This window comes from Panthera onca, chromosome C1 (genome assembly GCF_046562875.1).
Source record: "Panthera onca isolate mPanOnc1 chromosome C1, mPanOnc1 haplotype 2, whole genome shotgun sequence".
Lineage (NCBI taxonomy): Eukaryota > Metazoa > Chordata > Mammalia > Carnivora > Felidae > Panthera > Panthera onca.
Genome location: NC_138346.1, coordinates 203,093,959 through 203,114,998, shown reverse-complemented (window position 1 = coordinate 203,114,998; position 21,040 = coordinate 203,093,959). Strand labels below are relative to the sequence as shown.

The 21,040-nt window shown below is 44.3% G+C and overlaps 1 protein-coding gene across 1 annotated transcript in view; it reads left to right on the top strand.

Moving 5' to 3' along the window:
- Positions 1 to 5,184: 5,184 nt before the first annotated feature.
- Positions 5,185 to 21,040, top strand: part of CLIC4 (chloride intracellular channel 4) — a 66,710-nt gene continuing 50,854 nt past the window's right edge. Inside the window, exon 1 of the mRNA XM_060623623.3 lies at positions 5,185 to 5,433. Within this exon, the coding sequence (XP_060479606.1) occupies positions 5,362 to 5,433 (72 nt within the window). The 5' untranslated portion in view covers positions 5,185 to 5,361. The remainder of the gene's footprint in view (positions 5,434 to 21,040) is intronic.

Here is a 21,040-nt window from a genome sequence, read left to right as displayed (position 1 = left end):
TTCAACTATTTATTTCTTTCCAAAAGAAATTTTTGGGGCTCCTGGGTGGCTCTGTCGGTTGAGCTTCCGACTTCGGCTCAGGTCACGATCTCACGGTTTGTGGGTTTGTGGGTTCGGCCCCGCATCAGGCTCTGTGCTGACAGCTCGGAGCCTGGAGCCTGCTTCGGATACTGTGTCTCCCTCTCTCTCTGCCCCTCCCCCCACTTGTGCTCTTCTAGGCTGTTTTTCTCTGGAAGTAATGTTGAAGGCAGCCAACCCAGTAGATCCTGTGAGCATGTTAGTGAATTCTTTTCAATATGAATAATGGTCTCTCACATCTGTGTAAACTTTCCCTTCCTTCCCTGATTCAACATAAGCCTCTGACCCTTGGCAGAAGAAGAAACTGAGGCTCAATAAGGTGGAACTGTTTGCCTAAACTGGTAAGTGGCAGAGTTGGAATTTGAGCCAAGACCTGTTATGCAACATCTTTTGACCTCAGGACCGTGAGGCAAAGGAGAAATTGAGTTGAGGAGGGGTTTGTGCAGAAGAAGCAGAAGATGATAGTTTTTGAATGTCTACACCATACTAAAAACTTTATGTACCGTCTTTTCTTCCCTTGGATTTGATTTTCTTTTTTAAAGTAATCTCTACATCCAACACGGGGCTCAAACTCACAACCCCGAGATCAAGAGTCACATGCTCCACCGACCAAGCCAGCCAGGCGCCCCCTATGTACTATCTTTTTTAAACACGCTTAAGAACCCGAAGAACAGCATTATGAGCAGATGGTTGGCCAGGGTATAGGCAACATGGATAAAGAGATCTGGGTCTGATTATTGGCTCTGCCACTCATTGACTGTGTGACCCTAGGCAAACTGCTTAACTTCTCTGAACTTCAGGTTTCTCCACGGTACTCTGGTTTCAAATGGCACCTGGACGGTCCTTTTCCTAATGAAGGTACATCTACTGGGGCTTGTGGCCAGGATGAACATGTCCGTCCTTGGACCCACACACTGGAACTCTATCCCTAGAGCCTGGAAAGGCCTGGAAAGGCCGTGTCCAGCTCCTGTGTTTGTGGAGAGACTTTGATGCCTCCAGGTGAACCCAGATCTATAGAGAGGCTGGACAGGTTGCTGCTCCTATGGACACAGCATTCAGGTTAAACTTTAGCCAGAATTATGGCTAAGTGGCAATTAGCAAGATTTTATAGGACCTAATTCACATTATGGGGACATAGCTGAAATTCAAAGCTGCCTTGGGATTTTCCATCGCTGGGTTGATTGACATCACCGAAGAATAACTGAACACCTATTATACGTGCAGTGAGAGAAAGAGCAATATGAACGTAGGAACATTTATGTGATTGATTCTTTCACTTAGTCTGATGATTATTATCCTACATCATGTGCCAGGCGCTGAGGGAAGCAGAGCAGAGCATCCATAACCACTAGTGTTTACTGAGCACTTACTATTCGCCAGGCACTGTGTCAAGGGCTTTACATTTATTAACCTGTATAATCTCCGTAACAACCTTATGAGGTAGGTATTGTAATTATCCTCATTTTGCTTATTTATTTTTGAGAGAGAGAGAGACCGAGAAGGAGAGAGAGAATCCCAAGGGACCTGGGGCTCGATCTCACGAACCAGAGATCACGAACTGAGCCGAAACCCAGAGTCGGATGTGGCTGAGCCGACTGAGCCACCCACGTACCCCAATCGCTAACATTTATTAAATGCTTCTTAACTAAATACTTTGCACCAATGTTGTCTCACCTAATCCTCACAGTGACTCTATGAGTTAGGTTCTCTTATATTGTCTGCTGTAGTGACGAGGGAATGTACTTGAGTAACTTACCCAAGTTGATTTTCAGGTCCATTTTACAGATGAGAAACTGAAGCGCAGAGAGATTAAATAAGTTATGCTGAGCTAGTCGACGACAGGGCAAGACTGGAAAGCGGACGGTCTGGCCCCAGAGTCCGCGTGCATAGCACCCCTGTCTACTGTCTAGAAAGTTATAGAAAGGGGGTTGAGCCTGTCAGTCAATAACGCCACATAATCAAGAGTGGGAGGAGGGAAGAGGAAGTCATTCGGGGAAGTTTTCTGGAGGCGCCATCTGGTCCTTTGGAAAACCTGACTCCTCGTCAAGTGGCAATCGTAACAAACACAGACCACCTGGCTTTTCAGGCTGGGCACACGCAGGACCCTGCAAAGGGCAAGCCAGGGGTACAGGAAACTGTAGATCAACAGGGCACACTCCCTCATTCCATAAGTTTTTATTGCGGACCATGAGCAGTTCTACGAGCCGGAAATATAGCCAGAAACAACATGGAACAAAAATCCCTGCTCTCATGGAGTTTACGGTCTAGTTGGGGGAGCCAGACAATATGCGAATAAGTGAGTAAAATATATGACCGAGGGTGGTAAGTGTTACGGAGAGAAATGGCAGGGGGTAGGGTGAGACAGAATGGAACGGCTTGCATTGGCAAACAGGATGGTACTTGGGGAGATCTCTGAGCGGGTGACAGGTGATCAAAGGCCTGAAGGAGGCAAGGGAGTGGGAGTCGCGGGAATCCTGGGGGAAGAATGTCCCACAGAGGTAGAATAACAAGTGCAAAGGACCTGAGGCAAGAGTGCGTTTGGCTTGTTCAAGGGATAGCAAGGAGGTGGGTGTGGCTGGGGTAGAGAGCAAAGGGGAGAGCAGTTAAGATGAGGTCAGAAGGGTGTGGGGGGAGGTGGGAAAGAGAGCACATCTCCACCCGTCTTTAAGGTTTGTGTGTGTGCTACCAAAACAAACGTGAGTACAGAATGCAAAATATGCATACATTTCACAGTTGGCAAACGAGACTTGAATACAATGTGCTCAGGGAGCCTCCCTGCAGAAACATCCCCACTCACCCCCTCTCTACCCATCTCTGTGAGCCTATGGGGTGGAAATGGGGCGAGGGGGGGCCGGGGTAGGAGTGACTATGACTGGGTTTCTAAGCACAGGCTCAGGGTCTGGGTCTTAGAGACTGTCGCTGCCTCAGTGTCCCAAGGAGGAGAATGGTTTCCTTTCAGGTAAGAGCTGAGTGTAGTCAAGGAAGTCTAAAGAACCCTGGTCTTCTCCCCTGCTTCCCGGCCTTCCCCATCTCCTTGTATCCTGGTGCTAGGATGCCAGCACGTGACTTGCAACAGACACCGCAGGGAATGTTCGCTGATTCAAACTGAATTCGACAAACCCTCAGGCACGCCTTAGAAAATAGGATGTCTTGAACTGTTCCTTGGCCCCAGGGACAGTTTGGGGCCTTCTTTGAAGTGCCATTTGATCCTTTTAGACTTGGAACTGCTTTGAACTGGAGGTCCATTTTGGTTGCTGTTCCGGCAGGGTGGAGGCGGGCGGCGGGAAGGGAACTTTGGTTCAGTTCATAATTTTGTGAAAAACTAACACTGGGTTCAGTTCAGAGTCCACACAGGCACTCCAGTTTGTTTTAGGTTCAAGTCCCTATCTCGGGGGCAGCCTCCTAGCATTTAGTCCTTTCCAACAAACGAGCTGGTCACGGAGGGAGTTGGAGTTGAATATGACTCCATCCTTGCCCGCAGGGGGGGACAGGGACAGTATAAGGCCCAAGGCTCTGATAACAGCCACCGATGACTGAGCAGCACACGTGGAAAGGCAAAGACTGGTAACAGGGCCCCACCGCGCCATAATGAAACTGAGGCTCTGACTCTAGAGCAGTGCTCCTAACCTCTGGGGTACACTGTCTCTTTAACAGTGTCCCTACAAGAACACTTGAGCAACTTGCTACGGGCTGGGGGAGGAAGAAGCTGCAGTTTCACTATATTTTCATGCATGCATTCAATTTGTTCCAACACCAATGTGTGTTAATATGCTAAGGGTGTAGAGAGACAAACCTCCCACGTCCGGCCTTCATCATTCAACTTAACCTGGTAAGTGAGGAGAAGTAGTTGTGAGTCAAGCATTACCTAAAGCCAGAAGAGGGAACAAGTAACTCTTTCCAGAGGTGGTGACATTTTCCCCAAGTGTTCAACAGAAGGAAACCTGGACTGGGTGCATACCTTCTGCCTGGCTCAAAGTATCACTGGGGCGCCTGGGTGGCTCAGCTGGTTAAGCGTCTGACTTCAGCTCAGGTTGTGATCTCACGGTTTGTGATTTCGAGCCCTGTGTTGGGCTCTGTGCTGACAGCTCGGAGCCTGGAGTCTGTTTCAGATTCTGTGTCTCCCTCTCTCTCTACCCCTCCCCTGCTCGTGCTGTCTCGCTCTCCAAAAAAAAAAAAAAAAAAAAAAAAAAAAAAGAAGTATCACAGTTTCTGTCTCCAGGGGCTTAAAACCCAGGACAGTGTTTCCAGTTTGAGGACCACCTACATCAAAATTGTCCTGATGCTTGTTAAAATGTGAATTTCTCCCTTCCCCGGAGAAGGAGAATTGGATGGGTAAAGCAGGGCCAAGTGTAGCATCCAGGTGATTCTGAGGCACTCCAGGCGAACGGGGGTGAGAAATCAGTCCAGGCAGGAGGAACACAGACAATGGCTTGGGAATCCTTAGCCTTCAGGCACTGGGGTTGCAGTTCCAGACTGTGGATTCTAGAAGAGGGATCCCGTCCGTACTGTTCACCACCCGGGGCCTGGAACACACGAGGGCCTCATAAATATTTGTCAATATGCTGGCTCCCGAGATAGAAGTGACAGGAGAGTCAAAGGAAAAAGGAAGAAGTCGGAGGAGGAAAAAAAAAAAAAAAAGGTGTTTCTAAGGGGATGAAAACTTTCCGAAAAGTTGTCCCTCCGGAAGGCAGCTCCGCCTAACAGAAGGACTTGGGGAGGTGGCCGCTGCGGGAAAGGGGGAAAGGGCTGCGAGTCCAGTGGGCTGCAGCGCGGGACAGAGCGGGAGGCGCCTCCGCGCGTCCCCAGGCCAGCCGAAGGCATGAGGTCACCTGGCAGAGCGCCAGCGGCAGCTGCGAGGACGCGCCCGCGCTGCGGCGGGAGGCGGTGTCAGGCTCCGACCCCCGGGGGAATTTCCCCCCCCCCGCCCCCTCGGGAGGCGGGGCTCGGAGTCCCGCCCACCTACCCGCCGAGCCTGAGCTGCTTTACCGCCCCAGCCCCAGGCCACGCCCCCCGGCTCCAGCCGCTCTTTTCCTCCCGAGTCCGGAGGCGCCGGGCCTTGGCCCCGCCCCCGGCCCCGCCCCGCGGCTTGAAGCGGCTCGGGCTGGGGCCGCCTCCGAGTCGCTCGCGGGGCGTGGGGCGGTGCTGGGCATCAGCGGCTGAGGCGAGCTCGACGCCGGGACTGTCCAGGGAGGCGCAGCGCAGCGCGGCGGGAGCCCTCAGTCGGAGTAACCCGGGAGCAGGAGCAGCCGCCGCCGCCGTCCGCTGAGCGCAGTCGAGCCGGCCATGGCGTTGTCGATGCCGCTGAACGGGCTGAAGGAGGAGGACAAAGAGCCCGTCATCGAGCTCTTCGTCAAGGTGAGCGCTCGCCCGCCGTCCCGCCGCGCCGAGCCCCCGGCGCCCGTCCGCCCGACCGCGGGGGGCGGCGTCCCTGCGCACCGGGCGCTCCCCGGCCGCGGAGCCCCCGCTGCGCCCCCGCGCGGCGCCCGCCTCCCGGGCCCACAGAGGCTGCTCCCGCGCCCCCAGCCCATTGTCTCGGGCCCACCCGCGCCTTCCCGCCGCCCAGGCCGGTCGGGGGAGCCGGGGCGGGACCGGGACCCCCGGCAGCCCGCACGCGGGGCGGCGGTCACCGCCTCCAGCTGCGCGGGCTCCGGCCGACGCCGGACCGTCGTCCGGCGTCCGGGTGGGAAGAGCGGCTGCGCTCCGGGCCCCGGGCGGGGGTGGGCCCCGTCGGCCCCCAGCCCCGCTCCCGCCCTGGCGCCGGCCCGACCCCACCCCACCCTCGCTTCCAGGTCCCCCCGACCCGGGCCGGGGCCGCAGCCTCTCAGTCGGGAGATGATGGACCCAACTTCTTGGAACGCTTTCTCAAAGAGCATTTCGCTTCCCGCTGGCTTGAAACTGTAACTTTAATTTTCGATGCGGTCTTAAAAAAAAAAAAAAAAAAAAAAAAAAAAGCAGACATTCCTGGGCTTCCGGGAAAGACCGAGATTCCCAACTTGGGTTTTCCTGTCTTAGGTGTTTTACCACCATCTGGGTTTCTTGTTGCTCAAACTCGGACTGGTTTGTATGATGCAACATTTTGGCTGCTCCGCTCGGTGCTGCTGCCTCGGGAAAGATTGTGCTCTTTTGTTTTGAAAGACAAACTGATGAGGGAGAGAGTTTATAACTTGCTTGGGCTTTAAAGGGTTGGTGTTCCCCTTTGGTCTTTTCAGTGTTTGTATCCTACCACCACCTTACTTGCTTACAAATACTACCCCTGTCTCTTTCGTATTTTCTTTGACTATTTTTCATTTTAGCAAAGCAGAGAGAGTAGAAGTTAGGAACATCTGGCTCCAGCTGCCTCCCTCAAAACTTCAAAATCCTTGAGATTCTCTTAGTCACTTACTTAAGCAGACTTCTTCAGAGCCAGGCTGTGAATTGGAAAGTTAATAGGAATCTAGAAGAATCTTGTTCCTTTTTTTTTTTTTTCCCCTCGAGTTTTTATTTTAAAGAAGGGGACACTTCGAAGGGTGGAGAGATAGGAAATGATCAGAACAGTGTGCGTTTTAGGATTTTCTTTCAGTGACAGGGTTAGAAGCATTTTGGTTTGGGGAACTGAAACAGCGGACCGGTATAGAACCCCCAGAATATCTTCAAAGATGCTGTTCGTTTGGGGGGCAGATCTAGAACTTTGAAGCACCGAGGATGTAGGAAGGAACCTGACATAAGGCAAAGTAAGAGGGTGGAAGGCAGCATGGAGTGGGGAGAAGGGAGAAGGGTGGGTCGCAGATCAGTGTTCAAAAAGTTTTCCTGAGCTAGGAATAGGAAGGAATTCCCATCGACTCCAAAAACAGTGTATCTGTTAAGTTCTAAAAAACCCCATGATACTTAACCTTGAAACTTTAGAAGTAGCATTAAATTTAGAATCAGATAAGGATACTGTCAGTGATGGTTTCTTTCTAGCTTTGTACTGTAGGTCCTAGCCAATACAACAAGACAAGAAAAAGAAATGAAGTGTATGAGTTAGAGTGGAAGAGATCAAGGCTTCGTGCTCTGCCTGCCATTAATTTAACCCTTCAGTTAGGAGAGGGGCATGTCACTTTGTTTCTGGAACTGGAGTTACTTCCTTACTGCTTCCCGGTTGTCCATGTCTGTGTTGGACGTGTATTCTTGTTCACTAAATAAAACTCGCAGTAACATCTGAAACGGTGGGTGAGGTGTGGTGATTATATTTCTTCTATGCATAACTATTAAAATAAAAAAGGGTTAGAGAGTCCACCACTCATCGTCAGCCTGTCTCCCAGGACTTGGTGGCAGAGACCCAGGGTGCAAGTCATGGTTCTGCACTCACTGGGCAGTTGTTTTCCCAACTGGAAGTTGTTTACTTCCTTCATTTGTGAAGCAAGAGGTGAGCTGTTTTCTGCTGCCCTGTGATTCCGCGTGGGTAAAGGGTGTACTGATATCAACCAGGATAGTTGTTTCAAAGGGGAAAAAAAGGGCCAGGTAAATGGTGGTAAAGAGTCTTCTTTTTCTTCTTTTTTGGTAAACGGTTCTCTTGATTTCTTCTTGAAACCTATATATGGGAAATGCAAATGGGGGAAGATACCCTTGTAAGTATAGTTATTTTGAAAGCAGTGAGGGGGCAGAGGCCAGGGTTGTTCAGCACGGTATGTGAAACAGCGTTAATTATTCTGCCAAGAGGTATCCGAGGGTGTAGCCAAAAACTGTTATCTACACTTCAGGCACATGAGTGAAAAGGATATTGAGCTTACCCGTTTAGGTAGATTTAAATTTAAGAGAAATAGGCCAGGACCTTCCCAGCTAGTGTGACTGGACTCACAGCTACATTTTCTTTCTGTTTTTGGAGTTGTCTGCCCCTGAGCCTAGAGGCTCCTCATCACCTGTATAAAAGCAGTTCTCCATTTGGGTTTGTTGACCCCAACACGCAGAGGATAGGACACGCTCCCAACTGTGGGAGGGCCTTCTTCCCCCACCAAGAGGGGCCTGGTGCATGTATATTTTGATGTACCGACACCAGTTGGGAACCACTAATCAACAGGAAGAAGTTCAGACCCTTTAGCCAAGGCATAAGGTCCCTTATAATTTGAATATAATGAAAATTTCTAATCCAATTTGTTCACTTACTAATTGTGTGTCTCAGGACACATTACTTAAAACTCTCTGTGCCTCATCTGTGCAGTTAGGATATTAATAGACCAAGCTCATAGGAATAAATTAGTTGATATATGGAGCATGTAATAAGCTTAGAACAGTATCTGATATGCAGAAAATAAATGCTAGTTGGGTGTCATTTTGTATGTGTGTATTTATATGCAGATCTCCCGTACTAGATAGAGCTTAAGTTTCTTTTTAAGATGAGGTCTGTATATTTATTTTTCTAAGTGCCTGGAACATAAGACGGTTTGAATGTTTGAAATGAGATTGTTTCCTTTTTTTCTTAGCACTTTGCTGTTTATTTATGTGTTGACGTGCTTTGGAATTGGGAACTACTTACTTAGATCCTCATAGTCTGAGTCTCAAACCTTGGTCCTTTGCCTCCAAAACCCTATGTGGTTTTATTCACCTACTTTTCTCCCCCCTCCAGTTGGTAGTACTTCTAGTCTTTTCTTGTGTCTTCCGTGTTTTCCACCAGTATTTCTTCTTGGCCATGTTCAGAATTTGGGAACCAAGATTTCTGTATTAAGTAAAAATCTTAATTATTGAATCACGCAATGAGAGAAATTGAAAAGAGACTGGGTTTTTGTTTTTTTTTCTTTGGCTTGTATAAGCCCAACTCCTATTGGCCCTCCTGCCTCCCCAGTCCCCACTGGTGGCTTTGGTTTGCTGTGATGGTAGTTCTGATCTCAGCGTAGAAGGAGTCCCTTTGTAGAGTTTAGTTTTGTGGGCTGGAATTTCAACTTGGTGTACGATTTTGAACTGGGACAGTCACTGTTGGCAATGGTCGCTAAACTGCTGGGATTGGGGTGGTGGTTGTAAAAAATTAATCTGGTGCAGGGTGGCATAACACACAGGAATAACTGTTTCTTTTGAGCTATTTGGCAGGGTCTCCAGTGTGTGTGGACCCTGGAGCCAGACTGCTTGGCTTGAATCTGGCTTCTCGTAATGTATCAGGCAAGTTTCTTAAGTTCTCAGTGCCTCAGTTTCCTGACCTCTAATATTAGGGTAATAATAACAACAATTTTATAGGGTTGCTGAGGGGATTAACTGCTAATCTCTGTGTATTAATTAGGGTAGTCTGAGCTGCCTTCCTAATAATGTTTACTTATTTATTTTGAGAGAGCACGAGTGGGAGAGAGGCAGACACAGAGGGAGAGGGAGAATCCCAAGCAGGCTCCGCACTGTCAGCGCGGTTGATCTCATGAGCCATGAGATCATGACCTGAGCCAAAATTAAGAGACACTTAATCGACTGAGCCGAGCCACCCAGGCACCCCAAGGATAGACTATTGAAACCTAATTTAGGTTTTTGCTCATAAAATTTCTCCAGCCTTGTTTATTTTTCCAACACTTCCCTATTTTTTGGATTGCTGTCTATTCACCAACTTCTCAGTGGCATTTGGGAGGGTGTAGTTGAGTATACAGACGGGCAGACTGTCAACTGTTTTGCCAATATAGAGTGAGCTCTTTATATTTTGTATCAAAGGCGGTCTTCAACCTCCTTTTTAAACGCACATCAAATGTGTTTTCTGTAAGAAGTGATGCGGAGAACTTTGTTCTGATAATTGAACAAAAACAAATTCAGCATCAAGATGGTGTCACCTTGGATCTAACTGGTTTGCCATTCCTTTGAGGTTTCCAGAGGGGAAAATTCAGGAGATAGAAATGAATGAGAACTGTATTCTTTTTACATGTTGTGTGACCTGTTCCTGAAGACTGAACGGTGCTACTCTCGGCAAAGGCCAAGGTCACGATTCTGGTTAACTGTAAAATTCTGAGAGAATGGGGCCCCAAATGGGGAAGAGACAGGAGACTGCTGAGGCAGGGGACTGGACACGTGAGAAGCTGTACATAGTATGAATCATGATGGGAAGGAGGCAGTGGGGAGGACCTGGGTGTCACTGAAAGTTGGTTGGTTTGAAAGGATGCTTACAGAGATGCCTGGAAGCCAGTAAAAGGATGGTGAGCAAGACTTTCCCACTTCCTGTTTCATTAGTGTTGTGGATCCTCATGTCAGGTGTCTCCTGGATAGGGAATTAGTGAGTCCATAAAAGGGAAATGTGCGAGGCAGAATGGGAAGTGTGATTAAAGCCTTAATTAAGATTTTGATCAAGTTAGGGGTAAGTTAAGATGAGTTTGCTCATTTTAGAGGCTCTGGTAGAGAATGGAAAGGGAGTTTCTCAAGGAAAATAACACCAAGGTCATGATTACAAACCATCCAAGTATGAATTAACAGGAATCTAAATTTAATTCAGGGCATCGGTTTGTGAATTCTCTTGGAACTTTTAATCCTCTTGTCTATTGAGACTTGGCTTTTATCCCTCAGTGCTCAGTACTGAGTATTGGTATAAGGAATATCAATTAGTCTTGTTTGGTTTGTGGTCCCTACCCCCCCCCCCCACCTTTATTTAAAACCAGGAAACTGTATTCCTTTAAATTTATGAAAATAACAACTTAACATAGATAAGCAAGACAGTATTTGAAAGTTGTGCCAAAGGTGGACTAGGAGTATTTTAAACTTTAATGGTTAATGTTTTGAAGAAGTAACAATATTAGAACCACGGCCAGATACCGAACTGAGTTCATCATGCATATATTTTGTCTCCTAGATTTTTTGTTTGTTTGTTTTTGCTTTTCTTGAAGTTGAAATACATTGTGGCCCTAAGTAAGGGGTATAACAAATTTCTCCCCCCCCGCTTCTCTTTTTGTGATCAAATCATTCCAGCTTTACATGTGCAATAACTCATCCTTACGAAAAGGATTTAGCTCTCATGATAGAGTTATAAACATGTCAATCATCTGCAATAAAATGCACCATGCCACATAGCTATTAATTTGTATGTGTGAGAGAAGAAAGAGAATCTGAGCAGACGTTGGAGAATAGAACAGCAAGTAATTAGGTGAAAGCTGAAGTCATTAAGAACTTTTAAGGGTATGTGAGTTCTGCCACCTGTCTTCCTCTGCTAAGAACCGGTTCCTTTATTTTGGGGGTGGAGACCTGGTGGTAGGTGACAAGAGGGAAAGTTCTTTAAAAACTGAACACGAACTGAAGGAGGCTGTCGCGCTCCTAAGGAAGCCGGCAGCGTGGTGGGGTGTCCGTGACAGTGGACTAGCAGAGAAAAGGAAGGTGTTCAGACTTTAGGAATGAAATTTTAGCCTCAGACATACAGATGCCCAAGACAGAATTGAAAAGTGTTCAGAGACACACGCTGAGGAAGAGTGTGCAGTTCTAATGCACAGCATGTTTTAGTTAACACGGGGATCCAGAATTTTGGCTTGAAAGTGTTGAGGGCTGTTGATCCTTCACTAAGTCGTGTAAAAACTGTGGCTAGCCATCAGTAACACAAGCTTTATTTACACTTTGTAGTTTTCGACAGTACCCTTGGTTGCAAATCCTGTTTTTTTAATCACTTAGCATAAGTAGTATCAAACTTTTGTCTGCTTCAGTTTAAATATTGACCCGAAATTTGGAAAGTAATGCCATTTCCTTTCTGCTTCCTAGTATATTCGTTTTATACGTAATGCGCTCTTTGAAAAATATGTGTTTTTTTGGGGGGCATCGAGGTGGCTTAGTCCATTTGAGCACCCAACTCTTGATTTTGGTTCAGGTCATCATCCCTGGATCATGAGATCGAGCCCCATGTCGATCTTATGCTTAAGACTCTCTCTCCCTCTGTCCCTCTCCTGCTTGCAGCACTCTCTCAAATTAAAAAAAAAAAAAATGTGTTTTTTCCCCAGTTATTCAAACCATATGTGTTTACTGTAGACAACCTAGAAAACACAGGAAAGCACGCATAAAATAAAATTACTAAATAAATAAAATTACTAAAAAAATTACCAAATAAAACCTTCCTTCTGGAAATGGCTGCTGTTTCTATTTTGTTATATATCATAGTCTTTTCCATAAACTTGCAAGAATAATTGATGAGAGCATTTTAATGTTCTTCATGACAGCAGAATACTTGGATGAATGAAAAATGGTATGTAACATGTAGTGAGTTGTGAGTTGATTTAAAGGAAATATACTTTATTTAGTTTTTTTTTCCCAAAGAAACTCAGATTGTATCTGGATTTATCTTCCTAATGACCCTAAAAGAGCATTTACTCTGATTTCTGCTGCAAGTAAGCAAGCCCTTTTTGTTGTGAAATTTGCCAATACCTAGAATTGCTCATAGAAAAGATACTGATTAAATGGCTTGAAGGTAGCCTGCCCCTTTGTGCTCTTTAGGAGAAATCTGTTCTGAAAATCCAAATTATATTTTAGTATTAATTTTCCTCTTTAATCTTGTAGTAGGTACCCATTGTACAGCTAGAGGATATAAGATAGAATCTTTGCCTGGAAATGGTCCAGCACAATATAGAGATATTAATAAAAGCAAACGTTAATTGAATACATTCTCTGTAGTCAGTGCTGGAGACATAAAGGCGTGAGAGCAGGTTTCTGGTCTTTAAGGAGCTCACAGTATCCCCTGATGGAGAGTTAGACGGTGAGTAAATGAGCCCTGGTTGATGATGGCATTTTCATATACAGTATAGCGACTTTTTGGCTTGTGCTTTTTAAAATGCAGTTGAATTAAGACCTTAAGAAATGATTTATTTGGTAACTAACTGACTTGGACACGAGTGACATGTTTATGTTGTGTGCTGACAGATGAAAGGTACTTAGTACTCTGGAACCTACTACGTATGGTATATTATTAGCCGTTTAAAGAAACTTGAATCTTTTCCCTCAGTAACTTACTTATGTGTTAATATTCTGTAATTTTTATCTATCTAAAATGAAACTGATACTTCTTGCCTCAAACGTTAAATGGAGCCTACTTTCCCTAGTTGTTTATTGAATTAGATACAGCTCCTTGATCTGGCAGGCAGAGCCTTTCAGATCATGACCCAACTGGGTTTCCAGTCTTATCTCCCACAGCAGCTGTAAATTTACCTCAAATTCTAGCTAGACTCATCCTGAATATGCCCTGTACTTCTGTGTCTCCACGCAAGACTTTTGCTGGTGTTTACTTCATTTGAAATATCTTTGACTTCTCCAGCCCCTTCCCCACCTCCAATTTCTGCCTGCCCAGAGGAATAAATTGTTACTTTTTCAGTCACTTTTTCATTCAGTCAACGTAACAGATAGTGAGGTGGTTGTTGTGGGGCCTTGGCTACATCAAGGAATTTCATGGCTTTCATATTCAGTTGGGGGAGGCAGACCATAAATTATGTCCACTAGTGATAAGTGCTGGAAAGAAAACTTGAGTAGGGTACGGAGTATAGAATAGTAGGGGGTGCTGTTTTTGATTTAACAGGACTTTTGGCTAGCCTTGTGGAGAATAGCCTAGAAGGAGGCATGGTCAGAAGCAGAGTGTCCAATTAGCTATTTAGTAATTCAGGCAGGAGATTGGTGGCTTGGGCTAAGGTGAGAAGTAGTCTGATTAGAAGATTTTTATTCTGAAGAAATTACAGGATGACGAAGTTGCCACTGATTGAGACGGGGAAGGCTGCGGAGAGCTAGTTCTGACTGGGCAAAGATCAGGAGTGTCGTTTTTGACACGATAAATTTTAAGACCTCCTGTAATCTTTTGTCTAGTGGGAGAAGCTTATGTTAAAGAAATACACAAACACAGACAGCATATAATTACATTAAAGACAAGAATAGGGCATTTCTTGAGAAGAAATGCCAGGAACTCTAATTTAGATGGAAGCTGAGTGGGGCCTTCTCTGAGAAATGACATGTAGGACGAATAGTAATTAAGAGAAGAATGAGGGGAATAGGATTCCAGGCTGGAAGAATTGATGCATGTAAAGGCTGGAAATACTCAACAAATTGAGAGTGTGACTGGAATAGAGGGAACAGAATTGAGGTGCAGAGTGAGATGGAGATGGGCTACATCATGGAGGTCTTTGTAGGTCATGTGACTTTTATCCTTAGTAAAAAGAGTAGTTCTCAAAACTTTTTTTTTTTTTAATTTTTTTTTTTTCAACGTTTTTTATTTATTTTTGGGACAGAGAGAGACAGAGCATGAACGGGGGAGGGGCAGAGAGAGAGGGAGACACAGAATCGGAAACAGGCTCCAGGCTCCGAGCCATCAGCCCAGAGCCTGACGCGGGGCTCGAACTCACGGACCGCGAGATCGTGACCTGGCTGAAGTCGGACGCTTCACCGACTGCGCCACCCAGGCGCCCCTCTCAAAACATTTTAAGCAACGGAGTGCCGCGGTTTGATGTGCATTTTGATATGAGTAGTCTCCCCACTCTGGAAAATGAAATGCGGAGAGGCGAGAGTAGGAACAAGGCAACCTATTTGGAGGCCATTGTGGTCGAGACAGATGATGATGGCTTGGATTGGGGTGGTGATGGGGAGAAGAGAGTGGATTTGAGATACATTTTGGAGGTGGAGTCAATAGGAAGCTAGCAAAGGAGTTGTATGTGAGTTTCTAATCAGATTCACTGGTTGAGAGCGGTGCTTTTTATTGGAGGAGGAGGAGCAGACAGTGTTCATGTTTTGCCTTCTGGAGTCTGGGATGACAGAGATGTCAAGTGGATATGTCTAGTAGAAAGTTGGATATACAGATCTCATGTTCTGTAAGAGGTCTAGGGGCGCCTGGGCAGCTCAGTTGGTTGAGCGTGTGACTTTGGCTCAGATCATGATCTCTTGGTTCGTGGGTTCGAGCCCCGTGTCAGGCTCTGTGCTGACAGCTCAGAGCCTGGAGCCTGCTTTGGACTCTGTGTCTCCCTCTGCCCCTCCTCCGCGCTCTCTCTCTCTCTCTCTCCCCCCCCCCCCCCCTTAAAAATAAATAAAATGTTAAAGCAAACAACCACAACCAGAAAGAGGTCTGGGGGTGGTAGTGCCTGGGTGGTTCAGTTGGTTCGGCATCCTACTGTTGATTTTGGCTCAGGTCATGATCTCACAGTTCATGGGTTCGAGCCCTGTGTTGGGTTCTGTGCTGACAGTGCAGAGCCTGCTTGAGATTCTCTTTCTCCCTCTCTCTGCCCCTCCCCTACTCAAGTGTGCCCTCTCTCTCAAACTTAAAAAAAAAAAAAAAAAAAAAAAAGGTCTAGGCAGGGTAGAGAAAGTTGGGACTTGTTACATATAGCTGCTTATATAGTATTTAAAGTGTGAGACCATTCACTGGGTGAATGAGGAGCAGTAGGGAAAAATGCCCAGGACCAAGTTCTAAGAAACTCTCAACACTTAGGGGTTGTGTAATAGAGAAGCTGAAAAAAGGAGAACAGGGAGGAGTTGCAATAAGGCAGTGTGGGGAGAGGAAAGCTGCAAGAATGGGGTACCAAAGAAGCCAGGAGAGGCTTTTAAGAAGGAGGGAGTGACCATTTGTGTCAAGTAAGATGAATGTCTGTTTGATTTATTGCCTGGAAGTCGTTGGCAACACAGCAGCAGCCTTGGTGGAGTCCTGGTGGGAAAGCCATAGCAGAGTGGGTAGAAGAGAGAATAGAAAAGTGCCAGCAAAGCCCATGTGTAATGCCAGCTCTAACGCGAGACCTGGCTATGCGGAAGGAACAGGTTGGTAGTCAGAAGAGGAGACATTTTAAGGGGAGGCATTTCTAAAAATTATGAGCTGAAAGGGCTATAATGTTGGAAAGAACACTACATCATCATATTGGAGGGGAAAATAGTTCCCATGAGAGTCTCCTGATTCACCGACTGGGAGGCCTTTTTCAGTGAGGAAGGTCTGTTTTGTGTATATTTAGAATAGATGTGCTTATTACCACTGACTTATTTTTGGGTTGCATTTCCCAAATGCATGAGGTAGAATAAATATGTAGAAGATTATTTCATATTTAATTGAAATAATATAAACATGTATGGGTGCTTTCTATATGCCAGGCACTGGGCTAACTGCATTACTTGTGTTGACTCAATAAAATGTTTGCTGAAGGAGTATACAGAAGCTCCCCCCCCCCCCCCCCCAACCCCCGTGCTCAGGGTTGATTCCAGAGGAGGCTGGTGGGAAAAGAAGACATAAAATAGGTGATTGGGGAAAAGCAAATGCTTATGAAATTCACAGAAATTTTCAAACAAGAGAAATAGACTGTGATGCAAATCACTGGGCTCAGTGCATTATGGCTGTTTTGATTTAGTGCCTCAGAATGACTCTTATTTTAGGTTGAAGTGAACAGATTTACTTTTTTCCCTCGTACAATAAAAAAGAGCGAGGGGAGAGTCCGTGACTGCGTCCTGGCCCTGAGTACGTGGCTTGACAGCCAGAGGGCTGAAGAGTCGCCATCGCTGTCTTGATGACTGAGCAGGGACCCCTGTGCTAGATTATAGTGCTGCCTTTGGTGTCGCTTGTAAATGTTCTTTCTATCCTTGGTAATATTTGAGATTGGAGAGCCCAGAGTCAGAGCCAGGGGATGATTATCGACTTGAAGTATCATTTGTATTTTCTATGTGGCACTAAATAGTCTTTTTCAGAGTTGAAGATGGTTAGAATAAATATTGCAAGTAGGCAATTGAGTTGTCGATTGGAAGACTGGATCTTTATGTTGTCGTCGCATAGTGGTGAAGAGCATCGTCTCTGGAACTCATGTGGACTGTGTCAATATTGGTTCTGCCTTTCGCCAGCTGCCTTGGTGTCTCTACTAGGGTAATGGTATCTACTTCTTGGGCTTTTGTAAAGATTACAAGAATTAATACAAGGAAAACACTGAAGGTCTGGCATGTCCTAAGCATTATTTGCTTATTATTATTACATGGGCCTTTGGCATGCTGAGTTAAGACTCTACTGGCTCATGGTTGGTTTATTTGTTCAACACATGTGGTTTCAATCTCCAGGATGTTGCTAAGAGAAGCATCTGCCAGGCTGCTACTACAAATAAATAGGTGGGGAACTTTCCATTCTTTATCAGAAGAGCAGATATAATTAGAAAAAAAATTCAAGATCAGTCTCAAATTTATTCCTGAATTAAGTGAACCATGATCCTGTTGACACTTTCTAGATAACTAAAGGACATTCAGTTTGGACTCTGCCACAGCAGCTGTTTCTGGACTAGTAGCTAAAGTTTTAAGAGTTTATTATTAGTAGGAGTGTCTTCCTTCCTCCCTCCCTCCCTCCCTTCCTCCCTCCCTCCCTTCCTTACATTTTTTGTGAGAGCAGAAAAGAAGTGGAGGAATAATCTGTGGCTTATTGAATCTGTCTAGTGGTTCTGTGAATTATGGATTTGGTATCATAGTGCCTTGTGCTGCTACATTTTCACTTACAAAGTTGAACTGGTCATACATTAACTGACATTTATCTAATGCTTTCTTTCTTTTTTTTTTTAATGTTTATTTATTTTTGAGAGAGAGAGGAAGAGAGAAAGAGTAAGCGTGAGGGAGGGAAGCGGAGGGAGAATGAAGAATCTCAAGCAGGCTCTGCACTGTCAGCACAGAGCCTGACATGGGGCTCGATCCCACGAACCACGAGATCATGACCTGAGCCAAAGTCAGACGCTTAACTGACTGAGCCACCCAGGTGCCCCATTATCTAATGCTTTCTTTATGGGAGATACAGACATGTTTAGGAGAGATTAGGTTCTATTTAATTTGTAGCAGAAGAAATTGAGCTAGTGTAGATTGACAGGTTTCATGCTTAGTAATTTTTAAGGGGGTAAGAGTAGAGAGAGTTGAAGTCTCCTAATTCTTAGTTGATTTCTAGACCCTAAGATTGTTACTGTTGTTGTTTTTTAATTCCACTTTAGACCACAATGGGATGATGATAAAACTTTAGCATGGCTGTAATTAATAGGTGATGTAAGGATCGTAAACTGATTTTAAAACCCTTCATTTTATGATAGTGTTTTAAGCTCCTTGAAACCACTTAATTTATTCCTGTGTAAGAGTACACTGGTACATGAAAATGAGCAGTAAGTTTTTGTTTTTCTGTTAAAGTCAGAATAAGAGGCATAAGATATTAGAGAGCATTGTATATTTACTCTGGTCCAGGCACGGTGTGCCACGCCCTTTTCATGTTAGCAAATTTAATCCTCCTATAAACTCTGAAATAGGTACTATCAATACTGTTTTACACACGAAGCTTAGAGAGGCCATTGCTTGTGTGTGGCTGCAGGGCTAGTAAGTATTTGTACGGAGGTCTTTGTTTTCCAGAGCCTGACTCTTAACCACTAAGAGCTTTTGTGTTTATATTTTTTCTTTATTTGAAACTTGAATGTTTACCTAACGTAGTTTTGTTTTCACTCTTTGCTGTATTCAGTCACCCTGAAAAATAAAAAAATAAAAGAAAACATTCTGAGAATGTTTAAGGGTATTTCTAAAACATACTGACAACCAGCAAGTCTAGATGGTTCGTTAAATGAGTTTGGTTTCTTTCAGTTCTCTTGGTTAAATTTGAAAGGAAACTAAAATTTCCATTACCTCACCTCTGTGCATTTTGGGGGCCTGGTTAATTAGTATTGTAAAGTTCTGTAAAGGGTTTATTCATAAACTTGTTAAGGAACTTGACTGGAACATCACATATTTGATTTTAGGATTGCTTTACAATTTAGATGTGTCCAAGTAGTCTGAGTTTAACAGAAGTAACATACCAAGTTGTTAATATTTTTCTTTGTGTTCTTCTTTTTTTTTTTAACTCCTCTCCCTTTAGAGGAGCCTACAGTAATCTTTGCATTGTTAATAGAAAAAAAAGCAAGGAAGTTTCTTTTTGTGGAGAGAGGAAATGACTTAGTTCGGGACTTTATCCATATTAGGTATAAACTAAATATAGAAGTGTAATCCAGGAGTGAAGTCACATCTATAAAGTTTCTTAAGCAAAGCTAATGAGATCAGCCAGTGCTTTTGGATTTGGGGTTTTTTGTTTGTTACATTTGGTTTCGTTTTTTTCTTTTTTCTGGCTCACTTAAAAGGCTATGAAACTGATTAATCCTGTGGTCTGTCTTCTTTTGTCCCTTAAAGAAAAACCAGACCATTTATAAGGAATCTTTCTTTAAAACACACACACACACACACACACACACACACACACGCACACACACACACACAAATTCTGCTTTCTGTAGAAAGAATAGTTGCTTATGTCTTTTTTGAGGGAGGTTGTAAATATGTTCGTTTCTTTAGTTTCTTGACCCTGTTGTCATTTTCCTATTCCCAATTCTCTTCTCTTCTCTTCTCTTCTCTTCTCTTCTCTTCTCTTCTCTTCTCTTCTCTTCTCTTCTCTCTTCGGTGATTTTAACCTTAAGTCTTTTTCACATGTATTTTTACTGTGAGGCTAGACTCTTTCGTCTTTTTGTAAGAAGTGTCTGTCTTACATAGTATTTTCTTGGGTTTATTCGGTTTTTAACCATGAAGTCAGACCCCTGTGTGGTCAAGTGGTATTAAGGCTCTTCTGATTGGTTGGTGGTAGATATTGTAGAGCAGAATGAAGGAATAAATCTGTTTCTGGCCAGAGCACATGTTGTTCACAAATAAAGACTCTTAAAAGCCCCCCAAAACATTCTTACTGACAATAACTGTTTTCAGCTTCTGTGCTCCTCCTCAGAGCTCTTGGCAAGCATGCGGACGCATTCAGGCCCTTAGGAATGTGCTGTGCTTCTGGAGAGAAGAACGATGCATGCACCTTTATGGTGTATTTCATTATAAATATTTTGGAGTACACCAAACTCTGTAAAAAGTGTAGCTTAACATATAATTTCAAGGGTTTTAGCTCCTGAAACCAAATGCCCTCCAAGGTTTAGCTCCTTCTCTGACCTTGTGCCTTCCTCAGCTGAGCTAATCCTTCCTCCTGTCTGTCTGGAGCATTTGGTGTTTGTATGTTTCTGACCCTCATCTCAGTCATTTCTCATCATATCTTTGTTGCGGGCCAGAATGTGAATTCTAGGAGGTCAAGGATCAGGGACTGTTTACTTCATCTTTCATATTTTCCACCCAACACAATCTTTATATAGGGGAAAACTCACTAATTCAGTAAATATCTATAAGAGTTTTTGGGCAAATGGGTTGTGTAGTCTGGGGATAGATGAATGCAAGAGAATTTTAAATCTGTTTTTGGTGTTGGGTTCTGTGTTACCTCATAGTAAAATGCCAGAGATAAAAATAGTATTCAATTATTGAGCTTGAGACCTGTAATTTGGGTTTTATGATTAGGGCTCACTAGATAGCCATTGATCTAAACTTAATAACAGATGGGTTTAAAGGCCTAGAGTCTTCAAATTACATAACTGGAAGACCAGGTTCAAATTGTTGTTCTCATCTGTAAAGTGGGTGTGTTTCTTACAACTGATGTCCAGTCCAGTCCAGATTTATTTTATATGCCAGAGTAGCCTTAGTCTTGGGTATTTAGGTCCAGACAGAAAGTCGAGACCTGAGATTTCAAAGTCTGATCCAGATAATTGAATTCTCATAATTAGATGCAGTTTATCAGAAAACAAATACAAATGGAGCTAATAAAAATTCTCTTTAAATAAAAAATTCTCAGTGATAATGAGGGCAGTTTGTCCGAGAAATGAAGAATATTTCATAAGTGAATTCTTTGACTAGAAGTATGTTCTATTTTCCAAATGAACTACCTGAAAATCAGCTACTTAAAAGATAAAGGGAAGATTTTGTTTGTATGTCTAAAATAAGATACAGAACTCTTGTAAGTTAGGATTTGCCTTTATCATATTTAATGCACCTGTGTGTTGAAATAGCAAGTAAAAATTTCAGTAATAAACATGCTGTCTTGTACTATTCAGATATTTGATACTGATTTTAGGCTAGCCAGGAAGATAGACAAGAATCCCAAATGTTAACTTTTGCAGCTACGGTACATTGTTGAATGATAATTTTATTTTTTTATTTGTAATTTTTTAAAAAATGTTTTATT